A 24145-nucleotide genomic window follows, 5' to 3' on the forward strand; every position below is an offset into this window, starting at 1 on the left:
TTATCTAAAACTAATCTTTTTGAAAGGACATTACTTAAATTACAGAAATACTTTCAAGAGATCTGCTTTTTTTAAATATAGAAGTAGAAAAGATACCATATGATAAGAGTGCTTTAAGCTTTTCTTCTACTGAATTCCCTATAAAATAATTAACAAATATAACATTTTAAAATAAAAAAAGTTGGCTAACTTTTTCCCAAAGCAATATTTTAACTGTTTGGCCACAAGTTCACCAGTGTCGCTTTCCCTAATTTTCCTCCCAAATGAAGTGAAAGTCTGGTTAGGCAAATTGAGAAGCATCCATTTTCTGGTGGTTCCAGCAGCATCCATTCATTTCTATGGAACCTTCAAGGGACAGATAAAGCCCTAATGGAAATGTGCCACTCCCTGCTTTGTTGTTTTACATTCACTGTTGCTTTGCTTCACTTGGGCAGAATAAGCCTAGGCCTACCCAGAAAAAGGGATAAAGTGGTGGAACCTTAAGGTGATACAGTGGATTGGGCCACTTTGGATAGCAATTTAAGGAATCTGTTAAATGTTCCTTCATGCAAAATGAAATCCCTGCCTGACATCTGCATGTAAAGGAAGATTTGCTGATTGGCTTTAGCCTGGGGGATTTTTTACAAATGAAAGAGTGGATCAAGACCACTCTTACTTTCTGTGCTCTGCATATTGTTCCATTAATTTAGTTCAATCCAAATCATGAATCCAAAAGTATTCAGGCAGAAATAACTCAGTGATACACTAATTAGCCATACTTTGTTGTACAATGAGAAAAACAACACAAAAGCTTTCCAGTTTATTCTTACCAAAGAAATAGAAAAGATAGAAAGACAAACGGGAGCCAGGTATTTGTACAAACCTAAGACACATTCCGAAGAAATAATAAAATACAAAAACAAAGACTGAGAGATAAATAAAATAAAGGGTTATTGATTTAGACCATAATTTAACAATTAGGCACCATATACCCTCTGAGTAAGATGCTGGTATTTCTGTTTACATTACAAAGATTTCTAATGTGGAAGGGGGGAAATTGAAAAACAAACTTCTTGATTAAAAACATCTTTTTCACAAAATAAATATATATAATTTTAAAAGAAGAAAAACCACCTACTACTGTCATCCATGAACCTTGCTAAAGCTGGTGTCCCTGTGTCATTCCCATCTCCTTCTTTTGTAAGCTGTCTTCATGGAATAAAGAATTTTAGTTTTTCATGCAATTTACAGGGAAGACTCTTGGTTTTTCGAGTGACCGCATTTGTCTCACAAATGTTGGCCTGGTGTTGGAAGTTGAAGAAAAGGGATCAAGGTAGAGAATGCTGGTTCTGGCTTTATAACTTGGTGCTTGTAGTTGCAAATAAAATAATAATAATAATTAAAAAGCTTCAGACCTGTAAAACTGAGCTCTCTTCTTGGGAGTTCCATATTTTCCCCTGGCAGGGTGGAAGATAATTGTGCAAGTCTTTTGGAAGATTTCACAGGATTTTTCTTTAAGGCGTCTGATAGTGTTACTTTAAGGCTCAAGGTATCCTTGCTTTTTCTTTTTTTTTTTTTTCTCCCCGTATTTTATTTCCATGCTAGAAAAATAGAAGTCTCTTTCCAAATTCCCACAATCATGTTAATGGGCACTTCTTTCCTTTCTTCAAAATTTCCTTTTCCTTGATTTTTAATGCACACATTTTAGTCTCTAAAAGTGACTGTTAACTATAGAAAAATACCTCTGACAGCAGGGAAAAAAGCTAAGGCATATTCTTTTGCTAAGGGTGGTTCAACTGTCCCTATCCCACCCACCCACCCACTCCAAAAAGAAAAAAGCAATTTTTAAAAGTTTCTCTAAAACAAGTACGTATAAATCCCATCATATTGGTAACAAATCATACACAATACATACTAAAAATATTTAAAATAGAGAATATTCCTCACAGAGGAATACTTTTGAGTTTATATTTTTTCATTTTTTTGTTTTTAGTTATTGTTAAAAAATAATTAACAAGTTCATACCTATGCAAGCTAAGCTAGCTGTTTGAAGAAAATAAAAAACTGCCTTCAAATCAAAGGATTTAGTCCATCATGGAATGTTTCTTGACTGAGAATAATCTGGTCAGTTTTGAAGGGGTGCTGTAGTGCACAACGCATTCTGGGATATTTTTTTCCTCTCTTCCATTCATTTTTAGCTTAAAATATTTTTGTAAGTCTGGGGAATAGACACCATCCTTCAGACCTTTATGGTCTGGTGAGCTGTGTATAGACTGGCTGTTCCCAATGTTGTGGGCTATGGGTTTGAGGAATGGAAGGTACCCCCGTAGTGTCTGCAATCGGGGTGTACATGGGCCTCTGGGTGGGGTTCATGTAAGTGAATGTAGAATAAAGGCTGGAACTCTGGCTGGCAGCATGGCTGTAGTAGGTATTGGAGCTCTGATGGTCTGTGTAGTCATACTGGGAGCGAGTGATGGTCGGGTAGGAAGAGCCATAGTGCTGGAGATTGAAGGAACTGTAGCTGATTTGCTGAGGTGAATGCTGCTGTTGGTCAGTGTAATGGCTGGGGCTGAGCTGCTCGGTCTTAATATGTGTCCTCTGCTGAGGCTGACCTGGTTCACTACTCAGGGTGGTGAGTGTGTGCTGCGGCGGCGGTGGGGGCGGTGGTTGTGGCTGAGCTTGGGAGGGTGGTTGCTGAGAAGGCGGTGGCTGCTGCTGCTGCTGCTTGGACATCCAGACATGCCCAGTGCCTGCTGGGGTAGCTGTGGTGCTACTGATCCCGTAGCTGCCTGTATAGGTGACTTGGCCAGGCTGACCATGGGTCACTGGAACTCCTGGGTGGCCATTGGGTGGGAGATACTGGTCAAACTCATTAACATCAAAAGTCTCAATGTTAGAGATGACATCACTGCTGAGTTCCCCAATGTCCACGTCTCGGAAGTCAATATGGGGTGGCTGTCTTCCTCCTTCTTGCAGTGGGCGACCTTCCCGCTTTAGGTCCTGCTTACCAGGCTGGACATCGGTTTTAGGAGTGGTAGGAGGAGTAGGTGGCCCTTGAGACTGCCCTGTAAGGAATACAAAGGAGATAGTAGTTGTTACAAAGGGGACAGATTCTCTTTGATGCCTTTGAAGTCACAGGGCAAGCAAGCCACACCTGGGCCTCTTTCCCTTCTGATAACAGGCACAGCCAGAGGGCCATAAAGCTCCCACCAGCGGCCACTTTTAATGAGCAGAAGGTGTTGCATGGCAGTGATAAGTTAGCTAAAGATTAACTCTGGCTGGATGCAAAGGAGACGATGGAGAGCATGCCAATAAGAATGAAATACCAATGCTGATTGTTGCATGTAGTTGAAAACTGGCTGCTTTGTAAGGCTACAATAACAGGTGTTTATAGTTTATAAGGGGTGGTAATACACTGAGATGAAAACTAAGACTAGTACTATTGGTGGAATGGCTTAGCAAAGCAATCAAGTTGATACTGAACTGTTGAAGGATGACTTACGGCTATCTAATTTTCATGGGTGTGATGGGTAATATTATTTGAAGACCTGTCTTGTAGGTACATGAAAGCTATTGCTTTTTCCCAATAGCTGTCTAGCTCTTTTATGTTTCCTTGGCAAACTGCTCCAGAAAAGCAACAGACTGCTAACTGGACTGCCTTACTGATGCTTCTTTAGAAGACCTGTCTACAAGGGATGTTCTTCCTCATCGTCTACAAGGAGGGGAAGATGGCACACTCACCAGAATGCTCTCCAGGTGAATGTACTTCACTCATGCTGGATGAAGACTGAGGCGAATCTGCCTGCAGGGCCTTGAAGATAGCATTCGGAGAGATGTGGGTTTGCTCCGATCCTTCCTCTTGCTCAGCCTGTCCATTCTTCACTGACTTTCTCCTTCGTGGCTGGTACTTGTAGTCTGGATGGTCTTTTTTATGTTGCACTCTCAAGCGTTCAGCCTCCTCCACGAATGGGCGTTTCTCGCTCTCATTCAATAACCTGAGCAATTAAAACAAAGCCATGCATTGGTTGATTAAGTTCTACTCAAAGCTTAAGCTTCCTGAATTTACTACTTAAAGCACCTTTGATTTGCTAGAAATTTACTCTTACGCTCTGCCACTGCACCTCTAGGCCAGCATTGCTGCAGGCAGCTGTCAGAAGCCCCAAATGTGGGTAGAATGAACTTCTGATAATGCAGAGAACGAAACATAAGGTATATAAAATCCACCATAAAATGACAGGCACCAGGAAAGGCAGCCTTTAGCATTCTGCTCTTCCTGAATTCCCCTCTGGGTAGAAGCACACTGCAAACTTTCCCAGAGCCTCTTGCAAGAAAGAAAGAAAAAAAGATTCAAACCATTCCTTTCTTTTTTTTTTCTCAGCAATTATTTTCAATTACTCTGGGGCCTTGTTTTCTTCTTTACAAGAAAGGAGAAGACACAGGATAGCAACTCTTTTCCTCTTTACTCATCCCAATCAAATGCAGCTTCAGCCACAGCAGCTTCAGCCAGGGCTCAGATACCTGGATTCCTCATCTAGGCATCTGGGGAATTAACATCTAAATTCACTCCAAGCATTCTGCATCCACAAAAGTGGTTCCCCTAGCCTTTTTCCCCCCTTTTTTTTGGCAAGTCATTAGCTTATGCTTCAGCCAGGTGACTCATTTTCTCTTTTCTCCTGCCTCTCCACCCCACGTTTCTCTTGCTAGTCATCCTTCTGAGCCAACTTCTTATTGGTTGGCACTTGCCAATTTGTGCCAATCATCATTACACCCAAGATGTGCTACTCCTGTTTTTCTCCAGAGCCAGGGCTCAAGTTAACTTTTGTCATTTCTTTTTTCTTTTTTCAACAGGCAGGGGCCAAATATATAAACACAGAAGCCTTGTTGGGCACATTCAACACGCTTTTCACGAGTATTCTTCCTATATTTTAAGGAATGTTTTTATGTTCTTTCAGGGGTGTAAAAAGGCAGGCTTTCTTTCATGAAGCCTCGACCTTGTAGCCTTTCTAAAGAGATACCACAACGTTCTTCTCTAAAGCATTCCCATCTTTTTCCTCAGTGGTTTCTATTCTATCTCAGTGGTTTCTAGTCTTGGTCCCTTCTCCTCCGCTTCGCTCCTAAACCAAAATTAGACAGGAGAAGAGGAGGGGGGGGCAAGGTTTCACCCCAGACCCTCTTTTTGAAACCGAGTCCCGCGCAAAGCCCAGCGACCTCCCCCATCACTACTTGCACCAAGGATTCCTGCCCAGTTCCAGTCCTCCTGCCATCGGATTAGAACAGGGGCCTCTAACCTTGGCAACTTTAAGCCTGGCGGACTTCAACTCCCAGAATTCCCCAGCAAAGCAAAGCTGGCTGGGGAATTCTGGGAGTTGAAGTCCGCCAGGCTTAAAGTTGCCAAGGTTGGAGACCCCTGGACTAGAAGGTCGGCTTCCTGAGCTCGAGCCCCGCACAATTTCGGCTGTGTGGCTCCTGCGAGGCATCCCAAGCCGTGTCCCCCAAAAAGGAACGCCGAGCGAGCCATCCAACCACCCAAGCTAGCCACCCTAGCGCTCCTTCCCTTCCTTTTCCCCACACTGTCCCCGCCCCTCCGGCGCTCGGCCGGCCAGCCGAGCCTGCAAGCCTTCGCGCCCTTTCCTCGTCAGTTTTCCTTTCCCCCCCTCCCTTTACCTCCACAGCTTCCCCAACGTCTTGCTCAGCTCGGCGTTGTGCAGGTGCGGATACTGGTCGGCCAGCTTCCTCCGTGCCGCTTGAGCCCACACCATGAAGGCGTTCATGGGGCGTTTGACGTGGGGCTTGTTCTTACTGGATCCGTTCACCCGGACGGGCATGGGCACCAGGGTCCAGTCGTAGCCCTTGAGGACCTGGCTGACGGCTTCTCGGATGCACACCGGGAACTTGTCCTCGTCGCTCTCTTTCTTCAGGTCCTGGTCGCTCTTGGGGAAGGTGTTCTCTTGGGGTCTCGTGTTCTCCGTGTCCGAGCCGGAGCCCGAAGGGCAGGGAGACCCCGCGGAATCCTCCGACATGGTCGGGCTGGGAGCGCCGGACAGACACTTTTCCTGCTCTTCGGTCATCTTCACGAAGGGGTCGAGGAGATTCATGCGAGAAAAGGGCGAAGCCAAAATATGAGCAGGCGGTGTGTCGGGGGGGGGGGAGGGAGGGGAATAAAACAAAAAAACTAACCGAGACGGAGGGGAGAAAGGGGTGGGGGAGGAGAACGGGGAAGGGAAGGGGAGGCTAAGCAATCGGCAAGAGCGACGTCTCTTGAAGACAGCCGGGAAGGGGGAGAGGAAAAAGCCTCCCCCCGCGCGCCCCACAGGCTAAGCGTCTCGCTCTCCTTGCTCGCTCGCTCGCGCGCGCAAAAAAACAAAACAAAACAAAACAAAACAAAAAAAGCCGCGGCTTTTGCAGAAACTCGGCTGACCGGCGCGCTTTGCGAAGTCGCCGCTGGAGGAAAAGCCGCTCTCAAGAAACGCGCATGTGGACTGGCTGCCGCTCTGTCCGCGGAGACGCTCGAAGCGGAGTCGGTGAGAGCGAAAGTTGAACGAGGTGGAGAAAGAGAGAGAAAGAATTTTTTTTTCCCTCCACTCCTATTGAAAGAAGGGAGACGAATTCCTCGGCTTGGGAAGGTGGGGGGGGACGAGGTGGTGGCGGCGGTGGCGGGGCGCGCGAAAAAGTCGGAAGGCTCCCTCGAAATCGCCTGGCGAGGCTCAACCTCGGCTCTCCTAACGCTCACTTGCGACTCTCTTTAATAAATACCTCGCCTCTGCTGTATTTCGCCGTAGAAACGCCAATGACAGCCCTCGTTGGGAAGGGCTGGCACGGCGTTGATTGGCTGAAAAAGTTTTTTCCTCCCTCTAGAGAGGGAGGGGGCGCCGAGGCGAAGGGAGGCGTGGGGGGGTGGCGGCGGCTGGGTGGAAGGGAGAGAAAGTTGGTCGCACGCTGCAGTTGGCTCTTTGTACTTCCCAACTGTTGCGGTAGTTGTGATACCTCCCAGTAAATTTCTCCATGCTTTTTTTTTCAACCCCCCCACCCCCCTCTCTATCGATCGAAGCAGATCGTTGGGGTTGCTTGCAGAGGGAAGGAAGGGCTTGACATCTCGCTAGCAGAAGTATCGCTTCACCGAACGCGGCGCAGCAAACCAGCCTCCCGTTTGCTCGGAGAAAGAACTTGGTTCTTTCTGTCTCTCACCCTCCTCCTCTTCCTCCTCTTCCTCCCCCCACCACCCCCAGTCAGTGTTTTGTGACTCATTCTCCTACGGGAGGGTTTTGTTTTGATTTTGCTCATCTTAATGCTTCGCTCGTGCTAAAAAGTTTCAAGGGGAAGGAGACAACGCACTAAGCTGCAGTTCGTGGGACGGGGGGAGAGGGCTGTGGTGGGGGGGGGCGGGAGAGGAAGAAAATCGAGCTACATACTTCTTAAGTAAGGCGACTTTTTTCTAGTCATTTAGAATAACCTTTCCTAAACAAGCGGTTAAACAAGGCTCCTATCACACTTTGTGCAAGTAAGGCTAATGGCTTGTTTTTCTCCCACCCCCTTTTTAAAAATGTGTTTAAATGACAGCTCAACCTTCTCTAACTAAACGGTGTTATCAGAAATGTCCCCTTAGAGAAGCATATATGACCAGACTTCCCTTTCAGATTGTGTTGACTAAGCATTTGTAAAGTAAAAAATATAGCAGGTATATCTAGGTTAGACTTCCGATTTAACTTGGGAATTAACCTTCCTTTGGATCCAGTAGGACTGAGTTAAACCGCACAGAGCGCGGGCTGCCTGCTTTTAGGAAATGGGAACAGACTACGCTTGCAAAGGGGAATATAGTCAGAGACGCAGGTTTTTCTTCTTTTAACTAAATCCTCTCTATTAAAGTTCTGAGTTTGCTTATTGAACGTATTGACAAACTTCAGACCAGAGTGTCTCTCTCCCTCGCGCTCTTCCCACTGACCTCCTTCCCTCAGAGAGGCGAACAACTTTACTAAATTAGTTTTAAAGGCCACGACAGTTTTCGCTGATTTCAGAGCGCGTGACAGTGAGCTTTTTAAAATTAAAGGCTAATCCCCGGGATAATTTTTCTTCTAAAATTAATTGAGGCAGAGGAGGAAAAGTATGCCACTGACCAGACGGTTAAGTTGTCAGTGCAGCGCCCGGAAAAGTGAAGCGGAAGAGTAAAACCAAGCAATCTGGCCTTCCAGTCAAGATGGCCCAAAAAGAAACCGGGCGCACTTGGTGATGGACTGGCCTCTTGATATAACCGCCCTTTCATCGAGGCTTGGAAAGACAACGCGGGCATCTTCTGCAAACGCAAGTTTCTCTTAGGGAGCCCGTTGGCGATGGGCGCTTCCCGCATGGTCGATTCTTTAAATCATTAGCTGTCATGTTGCCTTGCTTAGGAGGACAGGCGCCTTCCCTTGGCTTGGCTTGGCTTGCGCTTTTTCCACTCTCCTTTCAGTCTTGTTTTTTTAAAAAAAAACAACTTGGAATTTAACAGTTATTTCTATATAAACAAATCACCTTTGCGGCAGATAAAGTGTAATTCCCACTTCCATCCAGAGGGGGCGCCATAGGCTCAGAAACTAACAGACTTGGTGCATAAATTAGAGATGTTTCTTGAAGGTTATTTAAACGCGGGCACACGCACACTCTTATGCATGCAGAACACGCCCCCTCCCCACAGCGCACACTAAAACACGGATTAAGTCTCAGGCGATTTCATCAGTCAGCCTTCAATGTCATATATTTTCCTTTGCCCCGTTTGCGATTCAAGGATGAAATTAATGAAATCTGCTGATGAAATCGCATTAAAGTCAACGCAAGTGATAAACTTATCAAAGGGCTTTAGAATAACGGGGCAGTTCTTGCTTTCATAGAAATTTATAAAGGTGGCGGTAGCGCTGATGCGGAGAGCGGAACTCCCCCCTGGCTCTGACTACTTCAAATCACCTCTCCGCACCCACCTCCCAGAATTTTCTCAGATGTGTCACAGTGGCTTCTTTTGCATTATCATCCATTTACCACTAGCATTTAAGGCTGCAACATAGGTATGCGCAACATTGATGCACAATCGCGCATCTCTAGGAACTATAGACACGCGGGGTCCCCGGTGAAGACGGCCATACTTATTTACCTCGGAGTAAATCTCAGTGGAAAAAACTGGGGAAATGATTCTGAGGAAACGCAGCGCAATACTAAGGCGCCTAAGTACCACATGGACATGTGTCTCTCCCCTCCGAATTATTTGAAGGAAAGCCATTTTTGAAATCCAATCCCTCCCGGTTGCCAAAAGATGCTTATTCATTCCCCCCACCTCAGTGCGCCAAGCGAGGTCTAGGTTGAAAGAGAGACGCGCAGCCCCGTTTTCCGCAATCCCGAGGGAAGAGGGCGAAGGATGGCAGCTGCTGCCTTGCCGTCCCGAGTGAGAACGGGTGAAGCTACTGTCTGCCCCGCAATCTACCAGCACGTCTTAGCTTCTCCGAGCCTGAACCAACCCGCGGACGTTTCAGCCAGACATTTCTTAAGAGAGATGCTCGGTTTCGAGACACGGCAGTCTAAGCTGAGATTGCTCAAGTTTGGCTAATTCGTTTCACAGACTGCAGAGGTTGGTTTCTTAGGTGCATATTTTTTTAAAAATAAAAACCTTTCACACGATCGTATGGTTATAATATCACAATTCCCATTGTAATATGATCGCCATTAACATCAATACAGGGAAACATGAAAGAGTGCCCTGTTTGAGATTTGTTTTCGTCCTCTCCACTTTTTTTTTTGACTTGCGCTCTGCTCTTCGCTTAACGTCCATTCTGGGACGAGTGTTTACGTAAGCTCCGAGTTGTTGTTTTTTTAAATCCCCTTAGAACTGGGTTGCTCCTCGCAAAGGCGATCTGCGTTGACTCCGCGGCCTCTCTGATGAATCCACGCACAGCTCCAGCTCCCAGTTTCTCTTCTTCCCTTCACCCCTGTAAGCTTTTGTGCTTCTAGACCGTTCCCAAAGGCTGCTTGTATTTAGGAGATTCTGCGGGTTATTATTTATTTATTTTAATCTCACAACGGACTGAATGATCCTAATATCCGATTGGATATTCTATTTAGATGGGAAAAATTGTTTTAAAAGGTTTGAGGTACAGAATATAAATGGTGAGATCTGCTTCTTTAATCGTCACGCCAATATAGTAGCGTCTCCCCGCCCCCAATATATTTAACAATTAACGGGTTGGAGGGGGGGAGTTAACCGATCGATGAGGGGGTAGCCGAGGAAAGGGAGAAGTTTTCACAAGAAAAAATAAATAAAAACACCCATGAAGTGAATCTATCGCTTTGTATATTTTTCGCAACATTTAACAGTACATTTCACTCCCTAGAAACAAATGTTCAGTTTGGCACCATATTCGCCAGCAGTTAATTATTGCATTCGGCTTAAATCTTGGTCCTAAATGTCATCGGGAACTAAGAGAGGGCAATTCTCTTCTTTTGTTATGAGTTTAGGGCGCGAACACTTTCCTTTAACTGAGAAGTTGGAAGCAAGAATTACTGTTCAGGGCTTCTTCGGCGGGGCAAAAGGTTTCACTTCTGTCAAACTAGAAACTTTTTTTTCTCTCTACCCAACATCCCCCGGAAAAGAAAAGGGGGAAAAAATGCGAGACTTTGTCGGAAATCAAGAGATTGGGAAAACTAGGTAGTTTTGCACGTTTATATCGAATAAGCAGGAAGAAACAAATTGTTTCGTGGAATGACGTTATGAGAAGCAAGCAACTAAGGCTGTCTTCGTTCTAAAATATAATTTGCCCCAAAGCAGAAACAATATTATCGTGATCACATCTCCATCTCTTCTATGGATTCTTCCCACCCATAAACTTCATTTTAATCTGATCGAGCGATAATAATAATAATAATAATAATAATAATAATAATAATAATAATAATAATAATAATAATAATAATAATAATAACAACAACAACAACAACAACAACAACAACAACAACAACAATAAATAATAATAAACGGGTATTGGACTCATACCCTATACCAATTCGATATATGGAGAGATCATGTAGACCGTGGGTGCCATTATCAATACTTTAATATTGGGATTTCCCGATGGGTGCGGAGATTGATCGCAAAGGCTATTCTCCCCTTTTATTCCTATGTTTTTACAGCCAATTTGGAAATAAGGAAAAAGTATCGAGTTTTCTGAGAAGTTGCATTTTCAAAAAAAGCGGCGCGGGGGAAGGAGGGGGCCGCCGGCTTTAGTTCATTCCCGACTGCATTGCTACCCTAAAGTTTTTGGAGCGCTTCTTCGCTGCTCTACCGTGTGTGTGTGTGTGTGTGTGTGTGTGTGTCGGGAGGGAGGGATGATTAGGACCGCTCCGGGTGCAGATCAGTTGAACCAAGGTCCAAACGGGTTCGCTGTCCCTAGAGCCAAACCCGACACCGTCTTGGGGGTCCTTGCGAAGTGCTATAAGTTGGCATCCCGCGCTAGGTTACCAGCTCGTTTCTGAAGTTTCTTGCAGGGTTTGCAAATCCAGCATCACTCCCCACCACCACACCAGCCGCCGCCGCCTCCTTCCCTCCCCCGCGCTTGCCCAAAAACTTTTTTTTGTAACGCGTCCCGACCGTTCCCTTGGGCGCGCTGAGCCCTCGGGCCCCCGAGCTGTTGTTTGCAAAGCGTGATGTCACCCGCAAACCTGCGGTGACGAAGCGGCGAGAAGGTTTGAAGCAAAAAAGAGCCAGACAGCCGGCCGGCGCTGGGGAGGTTTGGGGGAAGAGGAGGGGGAAACACAGTCGTGGAGAGAGGCGCGAGGAAAGTTTTTGGTGGGGAGACGCCGGTGGGGAGCTGGGGGCTCTCTGAGCCGCCGCGGAAGGAAACTCGATTTTTCTAACGACTGTAGTGGCCACTGCTCTCGAGACATCAAAGGCATCTATTTTAGAGACGCACTGGAAGCCGTTTCGAAACACACAGCAGGCACACAATGGGGAGAGAGAGAGGATCCTGGATTTTGCTTTATGCAAATTTCGCCTAACTAATGAATTTCACCACCCGCCAACCCCACCACCCAAAACACCCCAGATCGGAATAAAATAATCCCCTTTTATTCCCTCCAGTGTTTCCAAACCATGCAAATCCACTTTTAAACAAAGTATATGATAGGAATCTCTTTTTTTTTGTTCGTTACTGGAAAAGCTCACCTTTAATCCGTTAAATTGCTTTTATCAAAAGCATTTTACCCATGTCAGTTTCTTTTATAATGTCTTATTTATTCCACCCACCTACCCCAGGGAAGATCCCTGGAAATACTGTTATGTTGGGTGGAAATCCAAAGGCTGTGATTGACTTGTGCACAGAGGAAAGTTTTTAAATGTATCCAAGAAAGGGACAGTATTTCTATTAGATATTTTTAATTGTTCCAATTTCAGAAGGCTACAGGGAAAAATATATTGTATGTCCTGATCTCCCTCGTTCCCCTGTGTTTCTTAATAAAAAGGACAGATATTTGTTCCAAGTTCTCTGAAAAAGGGACAAGAGCTAATATCTTAAAACTGAGGAGCCGCTTTTATGCCTTTCTCAGCTGACACCACTATAAACAGAATTGACTCCAGTTTTTGATTGCTTATTTGTACCCTGTGACTATCATTAAGTGTTGTACCTTATGATTCTTGACAAATGTATCTTTTTATGTACACTGAGAGCGTATGTACCAAAGACAAATTCCTTGTGTGTCCAATCACACTTGGCCAATAAAGAATTCTACTACTTCTACTTTTAGTAGGCAGTGGCGAGAAGCTCAGCCTTACAACTTGCCAGCCATCGGAGAGATAGACAATGAGTGAGCAAGTGCTCTTTGTGCTTTGTTACTATAGAGAAGAAAATTTGGCTGGCTGGTGTTGCTGGACTTGTAGAAATTACAATTTCTTTTTATGAGATCCTGCTCATCCTTTGTTTGGCTGAGCTTCAGGTAAAGTTCCTTCCTTAAGCTCAGCTCTAGCTAATCAAAAAGGTAAAGATGCCATTTAAGTCAAGTTTTACCTCCAGTGACTGCACAAAGTTAACTGTGGGAGAAAATCAAAGAGTGATCAAAGAGACATCTGAAATTGACTGCTGATCTCTGGATGATGGGCAGTAAGCTGCTGCCAAGAGTTTTTGACTACCCATAGTTTAACGTTTAATAATTAATAGGAAGTCATTTAATTGTAGGAATTATTTTAAAATTGGTATTTAAAAAAAAACATTGCAACGCCTTATGTTCACTGTCATCTCCTACTCCTGGTATTTCCCTTTCTCCCCCTTTTTTAAATGGTTGTCTTTGACCAGGCCTGGCTTTAATAGCCATTTTGAGAGTTTAGTGTTCAAATCTTGAATCAAGGGCAATAATTTCTTTGACTGCCATCTGTATAATAAGCCTATTGGAGTAGGGTGAGCCATTGACTCATCTGCCCTCTGTTGTTGTTCTATTTAATTTTACTTGGAGCTTAACTTGGAGTTTCTATCTAGTTTTGATTTATGGGCTAGTGATGAGCTGCTTATAAGAAATGCTGCAAATCTCCCCAAATCTGCAAAGTTGTCCACCTCTGATTTAAACTTTCAAGTTCCACTATGCAGAGTGTTTGTTTCCCATCTGAACATCTGTACTAGACTGTATTGTTTCTCTGTGTCATATAATATAGGTGGGTATATGCATAATTTTGTATGTATTTATTTTGTCATGTTTATGTAGTGTATATGGGAGGTGGTGACCCTCTGAGAGCTGTATGCAACGAAATTTCATTTTAATGTATGCTGATTAGCGTACATTCAAAGTGACAATAAAGTTAGTCTAAGTCTAAGTCATCCATTGTGGCTACTTGTCCTGCAAGGCCATGAAATCTAGCTTGTGGTAATATCCATTACCACAAGTTTGCCAATATAGCAAAATAATTTTTTTTTGTTTATTTTGCATTTTCGTGCAGAAAGGAATAGTGATTTATAGTTACCTGATTCATACATGTGCATGTGCATATACATCTACATGTATATGTACATTAGTGATGGGTTGCTACCGATTCGCTCTGGATCGGGCGAAATGGTAGCGGCGATAGGAGTTTCTGCCCACATGCCCAGACGCTTCTGTGCATGCGCAGAAGCATCGCGTGTGTGCGCCCATGCCCACAAGCAAACCAGTAGCTACAGGTTTTGAAACCTGCCCCTGATATACATACATATAAGTATACATATACATATACCATACATATACATATATGCATGTATGCCTGTCTATGCAATAAATACAATGTTTAATTATACTCAAAAGCTGCCCAAGGAGGCAGATTCTGAATGTAAGAAAATGAGTGAAGTGGAATAATTTAGGATTCTGGAGAGAAAGGTTTTATAGAAGTAAATTTTTCTACAAGACATTCTAGTATGCACCAATTACCTATAAAAACCCACTTCTGGAAATTATTTCTTTGATATATTTTCTTAGCCATTTTGGCAATTTAAGATGTGATTTAGTTAAACAAAAGATTAAGAAAGACTTTTGCATTACAATAATTTCACTAGGATGATGAATTGCATGCTAAACATTTTACTACTGCTCCACTGAAAGTTACTTAATTTGCATTGGAGTATAATTACAATTTCCAACAATTTCTAACCCGATTAAAATTGTGCTTACTCTCGTTACCTTTTTCTGTATTTATTTTTAAGAGGTATAAATAAAGTTGCAGTTGCACTTTTGCGGACGTAGAATGATATACACATAAATGAATAAGTTTTATGTCTCTTGATTTTATACATTTAGAGAAAAGAGTCACAATCCTTGATTAATTCATTAAAAACACTATTTTGTATTTCCATCTCCCAATTTGCTAACGTCCAAAATTCCCAGCTACGTTGGAAATTTGCTTTCTATGCATAATATTAATCCCCCAAATTATTTTATTCCTTGTTTTGTTATATTCAATGTTTTCTATATTATGTTAAATAAACATATTTTTTAAAAAACCCTCTCTTTTAAAATTAAGGATCAAATTTAATAACAAGATATAATTACATATTTATTATATCGATTTCACAATTCTGCAGTATAGCTACCATAATTTCTGCAAAAATATGATTTTCAAATATTGGGAAAAACATACAACATAGTTATAACTCAAAAGAAACAGCTTCACCATTTAGTGGTAAACAGACTAATGCATTCTATTTAAATGGTTTCTCTTGAAAAAATTATGAAATAATCCTGTACTCGCTTACCTGGGAGAAATCTCCCTTGAACTCTGTAGGAATTTACTTGTGAGTAGGCACACTTACCGGTAAGATTTTTCTTAGAGGAGGGATCTCAGCATGAAACGGACATTAGTCAGTAGAATGGTAAATAAAGAGCTAGTGAGGGATTTTTAATCTACTTCTTGTAAGCAAATCAGAACTCCAGTAAGACTGATGTGTAAACTCAAGAGTTATAACATTACACTGATTCTATCAGAAAACTTTCTTATTGAAGATTTTTGAACAGTTCTATTGCCTTTTTGTCAGTGTGTATAGGAGCTATAGACTATCTGAATGGTTTAAAGGATATCTAGTACAGCAAAATTATCAGACATTGAGATAAACCAATGTGCTTTCTCCAGGGTTTCTTGTTTTTACATGTGGTGGCAATATACACTGCGAAACTGAATAACCAACTTATGGAGGTTTAGTAAAATCTGTCTATTGGTTTATCCTATTTTCTGCTTCTTTCCTGCTTATAAATAATCCATTTGTCAGATATTTGAAATTTGCAAAGATGTTTAATACAGATAATTTATTTCACACTATGAATAACTAACTGAATTTGTACCATAAAACAATGAATTGGCTAAAACAAATAGGCAACATTGATTCTTTAATAGACGCTATATATATATATATATTGTACAAAAACTGAACTAAAAGTGATTTCCTTTTCGTTCAGTTTTAGTACAATATATATAGTATCTATTTTTTTTTTTTTTGAGCACCTTTGCTGGATTTGGGACTGTGTTTCTTGAATCAAAGGCTTACATTGTACCTACCAGTATCGTGAGTTTACTACGGATTGTTTTTAGCTACAGTAGTCTCAGCCAGTGGCCTGGAGAACTTTTTGACCAGCAGACCAAACTAGGAATATGGTGATGGAATTTGGTGAAGGAAAGAACAAATCAAAAGGGTGGATATTAAGGCAAAAAGAGCAGGGACTTGCCAGTTGCTACATCTGACTGTTTTTTCCCCAGAAGAATATGCTAAACCAAATGTACCTATGGCAATACAGCCTTGATTCCTTACTGGAGGAGAAGATGAAAGGACCTGGAGACCAGCCTTTCTTCTTTAGGTCTCATTTAGAAAGATGGAAGAGCCCACAGTTATTGCACAGAGAGATTCCACAGAAGCCCAGGAAAAAAAATGAGCCTTCTGAGAAGAACAGGGCACATAAACTTATCTAGGAACAAAGGAAATAGGAGAAGGGTACCAACTGGTTAAAAGATGGCAGCAAGGGTCCTAGGAATATGGTGGCATGTCATAAGGAGGTACGAAACAGGAAATGGTATCAGAAATTCTCCAAACATGGTAGTAACATTATTAGTCTCCAGTATTTGTAAACAAATGGCCAGGGAATAAATGGGGTGGGAGTGAGGTACTGAAAGTCCTAATATGGAAAAACAAATGTGATATTTATCATACAAAAATTGTAATTATCACATAAAATGATGGGATGAGAGTCAGAATTAGAAAGCAGAACTTGAAGGATACAACCTACCCAGAAGAAATAGAGGGAGGAGGTGAGAAACCCACATGTGTGTGCGTGTGTGCGTGTATGTAGGTGAGATTAAAATGAGTAGGAAAAGGGATATTAATGTGAGAACTTACTATAGATACTTATCCAGGCAAAACATGAGGACAATAAATGCTTTTTAAAACCAAGTTCTTAAAAGGGCAGGCTATAGCAATAATGGGAGACTTCAACCAACTTGAAATCTGAGGGAAAACTAACTCAGCCAAGCATGGAAAGCTCAAAAAAAATTATTTATTTATTTATTTATTTATTTATTTATTTATTTATTTATTTATTTATTTATTTATTTATTTATTTATTTCATCAAGCATGTATTTTATGACAGATACAAGTGTAAACATAATTATAAATATATGTAAAGGATACAAATACATGTAAAGGATACAAATAAAAGAAAACATTAGGACACATAAACGCTGGTGCACTTACGCACACTTATCACACTCATCATCATCATCATCACACTTATACACACTGATCTCTCTTACTAATCATTTCATTTTGTAGAAGTGGAAGAAGAAATAAAAAGTCAGTAGTTCTGGATGTAATCCTGACAGAGATGTACTGGTCAATAGACAAAAGATTTTAGACATCTTGAGGAAAAAGCAACAACTTAATGGAGGACCTCAAGACAACACAGTCAGAAGAAACTGATGAGGTTATCTAATTGGGTAATAAAACATCTTAATCAAATTATCTCTTTGGTAATTAATTTAATAATCATAATAATAACAACAGAGTTGGAAGGGACCTTGGAGGCCTTCTTGTCCAACCCCCTGCCCAGGCAGGAAATCCTACACCATCTCAGACAGATGGTTATCCAACATCTTCTTAAAAATTTCCAGTGTTGGGCATTTACAACTTCTGCAGGCAAGTTGTTCCACTTACTAATTGTTCTAACTGTCAGGAATTTTCTCCTTAGTTCTAAGTTGCTTCTCTCCTTGATAAATTTCCACCCATTGCTTCTTGTTCTACCCTCAGGTGCTTTGGAGAACAGCCCGACTCCCTCTTCTTTGTGGCAACCCCTGAGATATTGGAACATTGCTATCATGTCTCCCCTAGTCCTTCTTTTTATTAAACTAGACATGCAACTGTTCTTCATAAATCTGGAAACAAACCGCCAAATTCACAGTGCCAAAAGTGCCACAAAACTGAGATTAGTTAGTCAAGTATCTCAGCCTTCAGAAAGACTGAATTTATTGGCTTCAGGTGCAATGTAGGTATGCTATAGTTACAATTTCTTAAATTGTAAGCTAAAAGGAGAGGGAATCCTGAAAAAAATGAGAAAAGCTTCAAGATGCCTGTGTGGATGAATCAAGAGCTCTAAGCAGATGAACAGACAAATGGAAATTAGGAAGGCTAAAATTTTAATGAGGTTAATCTGGAGAGGAAAGCAATTTAAGAAGAAAAGTATGGGTAGGGTATATTAATAAAATAAGTCTGAAGGAACATTTTTTCTTAGATTATTAGATGTTTTACAATTGGTATATCACTCTAAATGGGATTGTTAAAACGAACAATTATTTTTTTTAAAAAAACTTTGGAAATATAAGAAATTTGGATCCGTTTTTTTTCATATGTACTAGTTACATTATAAAGCCTAATAATATTGGAAAATGATTTATTAAAGAAGGGAACAAATTCTGAAAGTTGCAAAACTATTGTTAACCCTCACTAAAACATATATCCTTTCTTAATATACTGAATTGGCATTGTAGCAGCTACAATAATTATATACATTTTTCCAATAAAAATCCTTTGATTCTCTCTTTGGAAGAACGTTTAATAAAATTGTGGGAGTATGTTTTGATGTCTAGAAAAACTTTGTATTTGAAAAATAAATGCAATATAGAGTTTAATTTTAATTGGAAGCCATTCTTGGACTGCAGTTTTATACATAGAATTGTTCCATGCCCAAAATCTAGATTTTAAAGTGGATGTCTTAATTTGCTATAATATTCATAGCATTAATTTAATGCTTGATTTAATATTTTATGGTTTTATTTAATGAAATAAGCTATGTCAAGCAAATATTTTAGCTGAAAGCTTAACAGGAGGAGCACATGGAATTTGATTAGAAAATGGGTATGAAATCTCTTATAATAAAATAAGATTCTAATGATCCATTAGAGAATGAAATATACAGTATAGCTATACCTTTGAGTCAAGTTTTGACCCATGGAGACCACCTGGGCAAGTCCCTGTTATTTCTCTATGTCTGCCTGATTTTCCGTCTATTTCAAAATAAAATAAAATTATACAACGGCAAAATAAATGGTGCCAAGCAAGCTATTAATCTGTTGCATAAAAAAAAGTTAGATAAATAATATCAGGTAATATGGAAAAGGTAGAGCTGCTTAACATATTCTTTGCATCTGTCTTCTCTCAGAATCCTCACCAGATTTTTGCTGTTTTTCAATGTTTTATAACTGATTGTGTGTTATAATTTTTAATATGATAGTTAATGATTATAGCTGTAGCTTTTATTCTTTGATTGGTAGCTTCTCAGAGATGGCTGAAAGATGGGCAGCTATACATACATTTTAAACAACAACAACAACAACAACAATATCAGAGTCGGAAGGGACCTTGGAGGTCTTCTAGTCCAACCCCCAGGCAGGAAATCCTATGAATGAACAAATAAAATAAAGCTCTTCCTCAAGGAAAGGAAAAAGAAAAAAGTTCAGAAACCCACATTACAATCTTGCATAAATTTGTGTATCGAGGAACATATGAATTATATTCCAGGTTTATGAAAAACCTGGTAAAAGGGATCTTTGAACTGCTGCCTGTAATCACTGAAAACCCTTGGAAAACTTGTGAGCTGCAGAAATTGGGGAAGAGCATGTGCGCTTTTAATATTTAAAAAGGGGAAAAGGTTTCTAGTGGTAGTAGTGCTCTAGAAGAGCTCAAACGAATTAATCTGATGTCTCTCCTGGTCAAGAATAGATCATCAAGGAGTATGAGAGGATAAAAGGAGAGTATTTGTAGCTCAGGGTTGAAACAAGGAGTCCTTGGTGCCCTCTGAGCTTGCTTGTTTTCTTGCAGACATTTTACTACCCAAATTAAGAAACATCATCAGAACTGGTTAGTTAGAACTTGCCTAGTTTGGGTAATGAAACATCTGCAAGAAAACAAGGAAGCTCAGAGACCACTAGGGAACCCTCAATATGAGGGGCGGCGGGTGAACTACAATTCCCAGGACCTAACATGTAATTTCTGAAGAATAAACATGGTAATATCAGATAAACCTTTCCTTTCCTTTTTTTTTTAAAAAAAATGACAAGGTAACTAGTGTGGTCAACCAAGGTACTGATCTAGATATACAGCTAGTTCTTGATTTACAACCACAATTGATCCCCAAATTTCTCTTGTTAAACAAGGCAGTTGTTAAGTGAGAGGCGCCCCATTTTAAGGCTGTTTTGCCACAGCTGTTAAGCGAAGCACTGCAATTGTTAAGTGAATCATGGGGTTGTTAAGCGAACCTGGTTTCCCCTATTGACTCTGCTTGTTGCAAGCTGGCTAGGATCATTACAAATGATGATCGCAGGACCTGGAGACAGTGCAACCAACATAAATGCATGCCAATTGCCAACCCTTGAATTTTGATCACATGACCATGGGGATACTCTGATGGTCCAAGTGTGAGTCACTTTTTTCAGCCCCATTGTAATTTCAAACAGTCACTAAATGAATGGTTTATGGACTACCCCTAGTGTGTCACTCTCACAATATCCTTGTGGGACATGGAGAAATGTAGCTAAACAATGCTAGGTCAGATACAAAGGATGCTTGTAAATAGTTCTGCATCATTTTGGAATGAAATATTTGGTGAAATCCCCAAGGTTTCCATCCTTGACTCACTGCTATTCAACTTCTTTATAAATGGATTGGAGGATGAAATGGAAGGATTGTTTATCAAGTCTGCTTAAGCCATTAATCTAGGATTAGTTAATGATTTAAAGAACATCATCATAATTAAAAATGACCTTGGCGGTCTTATGGTATTCTTAACAGGCTCAAACCAGAGTCCAACAGGATGGTTTTCACTTGTGACAAGCCTTTTGGTAGGAAACATCAAAAGCATAATTAAGGAGTGGGAAGGTTTGGTTTTTGGCAATGCAAATGAAAATCTAGGAGTACCAATGTACTGCCAGCAGAACATGAGCAATCCCTGTGATGCAACAGCACTCCTGGCCTGCATTAACCAAATCATTGCATTTGGTTCACCAGAGGCAATCATTCCATTATACTTGCATAGCACTACAAATACGGTCGTATTTGTAGTGCTATGTCAAAGGATATGGAGAAGCAGGAGTGAATTCAAAGGAGAGCTACAAGGATGATAGAAGATCTGGAACTCACCACCTATGAAGAATTGTGAAAAGTTCTTGGCTTGTTATAAAAATAAAGACTGAGTGGGATGGGGTGATAGTGATTTACAAATATACAACCGTCCCAGTGCACTGAGATTCTGTCAATATAATGCAACGTGTGTCGTGTGGCATGTAAGTTTTGCATCTTACATGCCCGTGTGAACCATCATGGCTTATATACAAATGGATCTTGCATTATTTATTTTATTTATTTATTTTTCAAATTTTTATACCGCCCTTCTCCTTATGAAAGGATGCACATTTGACCATTTTCCCCTGAAGAGGTCCATGTGAAGAAACACTATGATGGGCAAGAAGTGGTATTCTCTGTTGAAAGTAGGGTATGGACCAGTGGCCAAATAAAAAGAAAGGAGCTTAAGGCTAAAGGACTTTTCTAAGCTGTTAAATAGTGGAGTCGTCTTCCTGGAATAGTTGTTGACTTCCCACTGCTGAGGGTTTTCTAATGGGGACTGGGTGGCCACTTCTCAGAGACAGGTTAATGTATTTCTGTGCTGAACAAGAGTACTGGTTTCTGACTTTAAATATGCCTTCCAACTAATAAATTCCATAATTCATTCTAATCCGCTTTGCTGCAATTTATTTTCTTTAGAATGAAAAGTTGTCTTCAAGCTGACATAAGGATGCAGTTAAAATTCTTCAATGAAACTTTAGAGGGCAAAACAGTAGTGCCTCAATGAATTTTTTAAAAAGTTCAAGTATATAGGTGTGCACAGTTCTGACAATCTCCCACTCTACACATAACACTTTAATTTTTTTCCCCTCTTCAAAACATGTTTAAAGTGTTTGCTTAAATATTTCCTGATCTTTGTTGATCTCATTACTTTCCAGAATTCCCAGTCAGGGCATTTGGTCAGTGTTCTAAGATGTAAACAATGATGCCAAGCAAACATCTTGACCATATTCCTGCCCTGAATGAGCAGTGAATCCTAAGCACTTTATGGAAATGGATAAGTACAATGTTTTTCTTAATATTCATCTCATTGGAACTGTTGTTTTTTTTAATTTAAGAAATACATGTATACAATCACTTGCCTGTCTTCCTTCCTTCCTTCCTCCCTCCCTCCCTTCACCATGGACTTTTTGGAAACAAAATGTAAAAGATAGGTTTGTGAGCAAAAGCAGACAGGTGCTTTGAACTATAGCCTTCATTATCTTTCCACTGGAAATATTGGCTTAGCCTAACAGCAGTTGAACACCAAAGCATCTGGAAAATATTGGCTTCTCTAATGCATTTTACTTTCCATTCAGGCATATTAAAATTATTCTGATAAGAATGTGTGAATTCATCACATTCAAAACGGCCTGGCAATGAAGACAGCAGACTGCCTTTATTAAACAAAGATGATTGTGTAACATCTTGGGAGGATAATCAAACTCACGTTGAACATTTTTATTTTCCTTTCACTTAGATAAAATCAATGGATTATCAGAGCATTCAGTTGAAACTGGATTATATTTCCTATTGCCATGTGTGTTGGGAACGATCTGATAAAGCTGTGCCTGGTTTTATGTGTATTGCAGGTTCAGTGAGTGTGTTCACATGTGCACACAGAGTCTACCTGGGCAGGAACTTCCTTAGCCAGCAAGGAACTTTAGACACAAAATTATCTGAATAGCTTGTTCCGGAGAAGTCCTCAGCATTGGGCTTTAGAGCGAACAGGAGAGCTTCCTTTTTCCAAAGCCCTGTTGATTCCAGTGCATTTTTCCCCTTAGTTTTCACAATAAGAAAAAATTCTACGGGATTCTGTGTGTTTGACTCAAAAGGGAGAATTTATTTATAAGCAATCAATAAGAATACATCTGCAGGTTTATGAATGGATAATTTCATTGCAGTTGCTGAGTTGGAAGGTACTCAGTTTGACTGTTTAAATCTCATTGGTCCCTTTCCATCCCAAAGAGCTTAATCAGGTCTAAATCTTGCTGGGGAGTGGCGGCAGGGGAGGTTACAACAACCTTGTTGATTTCAACATGATGCTCATAAAAGTTTTATTGGTTTGAAGGGGGAGATCCCTGACTTTTGCAGTATTTAATCACTTTCCCCGTATGGCTGATTATAACATAAACTATTAACAGTCTCACATAGTAAGGGCATATTGGAAAAGCTGAAGCTATAATTTATTTTCCCTGATTTTCCTTTTTTTTTTTTTACTACTTTAGTCATGGTATAATTTTTATTTTGCATTACTATGTTTATTTTCAGGATTCTATTAGAGTCTATCATTTGACTGCAATATTTTCAATATGCATGCATGAATAGGTAAGGAGAAATTTTATGTATATATCTACTGGAATCCAGAGTACTTAAATTGCAGATAAGTGATTTAAGTCTTAAGTACACGGATTCCTCTCTGTACAAAAAATTATTACAATCTTTCAACACAAGCAATTACGAGCGGTTTCAAAATTAAATTATGTTAGCTATGTTGTAAACAAGTCTATTTTACATTATACTATTATTATTATTATTATTGCTCCTGGTGTTGATTTTTCTTATATTTTTGCAAGCAGCTGTTAAATTATGACATGTACGTCAAAGCTAACATCCTGTGAAAATTATATATGATGTTTCATAGCAGAGATAAATAAATGACAGTAAGTTAAAGCTAGCCATATTCTGTTTAGAAACCAGGCTCGTGTTAAATTACTGCCAGGGAACCGTTCAAATTACATGCCCAAGCGATGGCTTGCGAGAAATCCATCAGAACTGGAAGACAGAATAGAACAGCCATTCTCTCTACCTGTTTGTGTAGTTTCTTACTAATGCAGGACAAGCCAGACTGTTTATTTGCAGAAGTAAAGTTGTGGAAATATACTTGCATAGTGTAATATGGACAGCACGTGTTCCTATGAGCTACCTGGAGTCTGTGTCCTAATCGTTTGCAGATGTCTCTGGGTCATTGATTTCCTATGGGCCAAAGAGCACCCCGCTTTCCCTCCCCTTCTAGTCCTTCAAAATTAGAAAGAAAGAAAGGAGAGAGAGAGAGGGAGAAAGAAAA

The 24145-nt window shown here is 40.7% G+C and overlaps 1 protein-coding gene across 1 annotated transcript; it reads right to left on the minus strand.

Moving 5' to 3' along the window:
• Positions 1-786: 786 nt before the first annotated feature.
• SOX9 (SRY-box transcription factor 9) lies at positions 787-6710 on the minus strand. The gene is made up of 3 exons (XM_058170310.1): positions 5644-6710; positions 3721-3974; positions 787-3044 (listed from the first exon to the last, which is right to left on the minus strand). The coding sequence occupies exons 1-3, from the start codon at positions 6072-6074 to the stop codon at positions 2227-2229; spliced, it is 1503 nt and encodes a 500-aa protein (XP_058026293.1). The 5' UTR covers positions 6075-6710; the 3' UTR covers positions 787-2226.
• Between the last annotated feature and the right edge of the window lie 17435 nt (positions 6711-24145).

Source organism: Ahaetulla prasina, chromosome 2, assembly GCF_028640845.1.
Source record: "Ahaetulla prasina isolate Xishuangbanna chromosome 2, ASM2864084v1, whole genome shotgun sequence".
Classification (NCBI taxonomy): Eukaryota; Metazoa; Chordata; class Lepidosauria; order Squamata; family Colubridae; genus Ahaetulla; species Ahaetulla prasina.